The 6,304-nt window shown below is 35.6% G+C and overlaps 1 protein-coding gene across 1 annotated transcript; it reads right to left on the bottom strand.

Moving 5' to 3' along the window:
• Positions 1-4,035: 4,035 nt before the first annotated feature.
• On the bottom strand, positions 4,036-4,614 carry LOC149158332 (syntaxin-52-like). The gene has a single exon (XM_089433950.1). It carries the CDS (start codon positions 4,612-4,614, stop codon positions 4,036-4,038), a length of 579 nt encoding a protein of 192 aa, XP_089290076.1.
• Between the last annotated feature and the right edge of the window lie 1,690 nt (positions 4,615-6,304).

Raw genomic sequence — 6,304 nt, 5'->3', positions numbered from 1 at the left:
ACATTTGCTTCCTCAGCTGTCAATGTTCCTCTCACCTTGGTTGTGACTGCTTAAGTTTGGGTTTCTGTTGGGTGAAAATGTGTTCGTTTAATTTTGTTGTAGTACTTGCCCAACTATTTAATTTGTCAATCCGAGGTCCGTAGACTTACGGGACACATGCACTATATATCCAGGACTGAAGTGGAACTAATTTAATCTAAATTACCGGAATTAAATTAATCTAAGAAAGCATTGAAACATTAACTACGAAAGACGGAAATTGCATAAAGGGAAAAGTAATGCAACATGTGAAGAATTGAATGACAAACAACATATGTGAGCTCACAACAATAAAACTATGTCAAATTATATTACAAGAACCAAGTTACAAATCATGAAAGCATAAAAGTGAAAAACTAAGAATTCCTTTCCATTATTCCTCCTTAAAATGAAGAGAGAGCACTCTCTTATATACATGAGGAAGATAACCTTCTCATAATTACATATCTAGCACTCTCAACTAATTTCCCATTATTACAAGATATGATCCCACAAATCTCTCAAGCATTTTTAACTACTTTCCCATTATTATAAGATATGATCCCACAAATCTCTCAAGCATTTTTAACTACTTTCCCATTATTACAAAATATGATCCCTTTGAATCCCCCACATATCTCTCACATATCTTGGATAAGATATGCCAAGCAAATCCTCCATGATTTTCTCCTTGCATAATTATCTCCTTAATATGGTGGAGGAGATATGGATAAGATATGCCAACCAAATCCTCCATGATTTTCTCCTTAGGAATAGGCTTTCATAATTATCTCCTTAATATGGTGGAGGAGATATGGATAAGTCTCTTGGAATCAATTCTTCACATATTTCTTACACATCACAAAACTCACATATTCTTGAGATATATATAAAAATATGTATATTTTCTAATATTTAATCATAAATTCACTTGTAATACAAAAATGAATAAATTGGAAAATAAGAAGGTGAAACCCAAATGTACGTATGAAAATGATATAATAAAAGGTTAATGGGATGATGAAATGTAAGGAATAGTGAAGAAAAAGGTGGATGAAAATATGACATTTATGAGTCCCAACATCCTCCCCAACTAAACTTGTTGCATGTCCTCATGCAACCATGCATGGGTCTCTTTAAGAACATTTGGCATCTTGAACTTTGGCTTTACATGATGATGTCTTTTAATAATGAATGTTTCCAGGATATGTGAAAGACATGAGTAACAATTTACATTTTCTTATGGTTGGTTCTTGTGTGACAACCATGAATACAAAGAATGTTGGTTCTTGTGTTAACAACATTCATTTCATTTTTTGTTCTCTTTTCTTCAATAATAATGTAAACACTCACTAGAAATCATAATGTGCATAAGAAAGCCTTTTTGTAATATTCATGAAGCATGCCAATATTGCGTATGAAGCAAAGTGCAACAAAGTATCATTGGGAAATAAATGTTGGTGAATGGTAAATGAGAAAAATGGAGTGAAAATGGAATCATGGTAGTGAATATGTAGTGAATATAGTTCTCCCCCCCCTCAATTGAATTGGTTGCATGTCCGCATGCAACTTGACATGGCTCATGAAAGGAAATGTAGCATGGTGAGGGAATTTTCCAAAATATTCAAGTTAGCATATAAGGAATTGCATGATTAAAGATTAGAAAACAACATACCTCTACTTACCCAAGAATGATGAACTATGCAATAGGAATGTAGCTACTGCTGCTACTGGATCAGGAAAATGTGACTGATGTAACTGGATCCTGGGAAATGAAGGAATCTGAACTGCTAATGCTGAATCATGGAAAAGATAAATGTTGAAAGTGGAACTGTGGTACTCTCATAGATCAGAATGCATGCTGCTTTAACCGCTGAGGGAGTCATGAAAAGTGTATAGTCTTCACCCGGTACAAACCCGATGGTACAATTCTAAACATGTGAATGAATGTGTCAATGTCGAGCATGAATAGAAATCATTGGATTACCAGCCATTGATGTATGCCGTTAACCAATGCGAGGCAACTCACCATTGATGTCAATGAGTGCCAAGGTACCGGAGTACATCTTGCGAAGTGCGAATGGATGTGTCGAGGTCGAGCTACTTGCAAAATCTGAAGATCAAGGGACATTGATGTATTCCCATGATCGTCAGCGAGAGAACTTGCCATTAAGGCATGCAAGCCTCTAGGTACTCAAAAGGAACTCTAGTCTATTTCCCAGATAAGGTGCTGATGTCGATGGGGTAAGACTTGTTGAAAGGTGGGCCTTAAGGAATCCCACATCAGTCAACGCGAGTTTGTACAAAAATATGTGGTAGGACTATAGATGGAAAGAACTCACAGACAAGCAGTGTGGATGAACATGGCTAGGAAATCAAGGCAATGTAATCATGGAAAGGGAATGAGTTTTATTCAGAAGGCAAACTAGAAGGAAAAAATAAACTGAAAAGGATAAAGGGATGTATGCAATTCAGAAAAATAGGTGTGCATGAAGTCGTGAAAGATAAGGAAATGGAAGATGGGCTGCAACATAAGGATGGTCTAGGCGTTTGGAAGGAAGAAGGTGAGTAGTCATGACGCAAAATGATTTTTGTGTAGTGGAAAATGTCGTGATATGTGCAGTGAAGAATTAGTTCCTTCAAGCGTCCAATGATGCATGTTTCATTGTGATTTCAAAAAATCACTTTTGCATTAGATTGTCTTCAACTCTTAACACCATTCCTGCATAAAAATTGTCACCTTTGTGTGCCATCTCCATCAATCATTCCTGTATGAAGTGACTCAAAAACAAATTAGCTCATTTTCAAGAATTTATAAAATGGCCATTTTTTAATTATTTTCCGAAATAACTCTAATTGTGGATGAAAAAGGTGTCGCATCGTAATGTTGAGCTTTCTGCATAAACTTCTCGTTGTCCTACACATAACACCAAGCTCATCTCACTTGTTAGTATATGCATCCTAACTTTTGCCCACAAATTCACAAAAAATCCAACATACTTTTATTTTCCCCCAACTAGAAATATTGCATGTCCCCATGCAATGTACTCATTGATTGTGCAATACTTTTTCAAAATGTTTTTATTGGTTTGCAGGAAAATGGATTTAAAACATTTGAAAAGGCATTGCATTTGTTAGGGAACAAGTAGTGAGTTTATGAATGAATGAGGGCAATTTTTTTTTTCTTTTAAACAGCAAATTGTTATTTGTATGTTTGAACAAAATTAAAATGAAGATTTTATTTTAGCATGTATGTTTGGTGTTGACTTAAACAATAAAAAAAAAGAAAATATATGAAATGTTTTTTTTTTTTTAATAGATAACAAATTAAAAAAAAACAAAAGTTTTTAATTGATGTGTTTTTATTTATTAATTAAAAACAAAACTGTACATTTTAATTCAACGCTCACCATAAATCTTCTGATATAAAACCCATTGCATACGTATGTGAAAACGCAGATGTGTATTACTGGTTGGTTCCATCTGTCCATGCACCAAATGTGATCCAGCAAGTCCAGCAAGTCAAGAATGGAGGTGAGCGAGTAATTTAGCTGCAGTTTGGATGCACACAGTGACTTCATAAATGCGTGAGCTCAAGCTCCCATCGTTGTTTTGCTAGCGCCGGGCGTGCCAAGGTCGTCAGAATGGTGTCACTGAATCGACAGTCTCGAGCCTGCAAGAGGTAGTGCGTTGTGGTTTCTCGGGCCTGCAACCTATCAACTTTCATAACAACTATTTAAAAAATAGATATTAAACCGAGGGGAAAAATGCAGCAAACAAGAATTATTAAAGTGCAAACCCAATTACTCCCACTGCCTCATAGTGGATGGCAACATTTGCAGAACGCAACCCCTTAAAAACGTCAGTTTTGAAAAGCAGTTTGTAATCAAACCAGGACAAATCTAGACAAACGAAGACATGGGTTTTTTCCACAACAGAATATATTACATAACCCAGAAATCGTTTGCCTAAATTCCTAACGGTCTAAGAGGGAATCATGGTTCATCAAGACCCTGTTTAGATGACTGCGTGAAGGGAATCATTCGCTTTATCTACATCATCCAGAAGTGGAATATCCAAGTTGATTTTCTCCTCAGCAGCTGACGCCATATGCTTGCTCTTATTCTCAGTTACTTTGGAAGATAAAAGCTCCTTGTCTTTTACAACTTGACCTTCCAAATAACTGATGTCGTGATTATCAGGATTAGTAGGTTTCTCTTTATCTACCACCAGTAAATTAGCATTTACATCTTGTACATCTGTCTTTTGAAGGCTCTGTGAGGTGGATAGGCTGATTTCCATTTGCTTTGTCTGTTGTTGCATGTCAAGTATCATATCTTTGCGGCTGTGTAAATCCTTCACACTCAGGACGGGTTTGGCAGGCGGATTCTGAAGAAGAGATTCCAAGCGGTCGAGCTTGGTAGCCAAGAGCATGAGCTTACGCCGGGCTCCTATCAGGACAGAGTTGGGATCCCCTCCAACTGCCTGAAAAGAACCTCGCTCCCTAATACGTGATTCAATGTCCTCTGCTAACCACATCGCCTCCTCTACTTCGTGGATCCATGCATCAAATACAATTATCTGTTGAGACGCCATCTCCCTCCTCCTCCAAACATGTAATGGAAGGAAGCAGCCGACTCAATCCCACTACATTAGATTTGGTTTACTCAGACAGATCGACAAAAACGTTTTCCTCCAGTTCAGATGTTTATTTTGCAGAATGCTTGCATGAATCGAAAATTTTCATTTATTTTTTTTTTTTTTTTTTAAACTACGAAAATGGAATTAATCCTATCTTTGAAAAATAAAAATGGTAATCCTATCTTTAAAAACAAAAATGGTTAGTTGTTAAAATTAATTTTTTTTATTATTATTATTTTTTATTTATTATTATTATTATTATTATTATTATTATTATTATTTAATTAATGAAAAACTAAAGTTGAGAAAGAAACTAAACTTTCTCTTAATTTTTTTTTTTTTTTTTTTTTTAACAAATGGACATAATAATTTGCATATCGAAAGATGTTGGTGATGAAGCATATTGCAAAACATGAATTTATTCTTGAAATTAGTCTAAATCATCCCTATTTTCTGATCCTCGAGATCGTATAAAGACGCAGGGGGAGAGCATACTTATTCTAGGTAAAAGCAAATCTGAAAATGAAAGCAAAAACTAAAACTGAAAGCCTACCTACTCTATACTAATTAAAATTTACAAATTAGTTACGTGTAATTAAACTTCCAATGAAGCCACTCACGTAGCAGTAACAACAATAGATTCAGTAGCAATTCTTTAAATGATGGATGAAAATATTCAAGAGTGGATGAGTCTAGTTGCTGTAACTGTAAATCAACTAAAAAATAAAAAGATGAATCTAATCTAGTACTTACCTGGAACCATTGTTCGATAAAGCTTTGATAGGCACAGTTTCTCTCACCTAGATCATATTGTAACTCCTTTTCTTCTGCTCCGATCTGCTGTTCTTCTTCCTCGATCTCCTGTTTGAATGATTGTTCGCCATCAAATACGTAGGATTCTTCAGATGTTGAATCTTCATTTGTTTCTTGGGGAGTAGTTGAACCTTTAATTCTTGTCAAGATCTCCTTTTCCAGGGAAGAGGAGATTCCGACTTCTGCAAGGATTTGAGTGAGTAGTTCCAAGCTGACACTCATTGTTAAACCATGTTGAAAGAGATTCTAAAAACAAAAAAACTCAGCACACTAAAAATTGAATTAAAAACAAAAGGACCAGAGAAATAATCTTGAATTCAATACTCAATTAAACCCTCTTACAAGGATTGCTCATTAATTGAGTAATTGAATGCTTCAATTACAACAATGAACCATGAATTCATCAAACACTCTTCACAGTTGTGAAAATCAAACACACCTGCAGAAATTGAAATTCACACTTGCATAAATGTAAACACACCCTACATGCCCTGATCCATAAGAGGTCGAGCCCGTTACGGTATCTTGAATGCGATGCGTAGGCTGTTCCCCACGTCTTACCGCCTTAACACCTCGGAGTTAGGAACATGTCTAAACATACTTGCATGAAAAATCAAACTAAACTTCAATCCATCGTGCCTCCCCGGCAACGGCACCAAAATGTTGGGTGAAAATGTGTTCGTTTAATTCTGTTGTAGTACTTGCCCAACTATTTAATTTGTCAATCCAAGGTCCGTAGACTTACGAGACACATGCACTATATATGTAGGACTGAAGTGGAACTAATTTAATCTAAATTACTGGAATTAAATTAATCTAAGAAGGCATTGAA

The sequence above is a fragment of the Pinus tabuliformis genome, chromosome 5_2 (assembly GCF_031772625.1).
Source record: "Pinus tabuliformis cultivar Carrire ecotype Pingquan chromosome 5_2, CPIR1, whole genome shotgun sequence".
NCBI lineage: Eukaryota > Viridiplantae > Streptophyta > Pinopsida > Pinales > Pinaceae > Pinus > Pinus tabuliformis.
The sequence above is the reverse complement of the archived record's forward strand: the minus strand, read 5'-3'. Positions and strand labels throughout refer to the sequence as shown.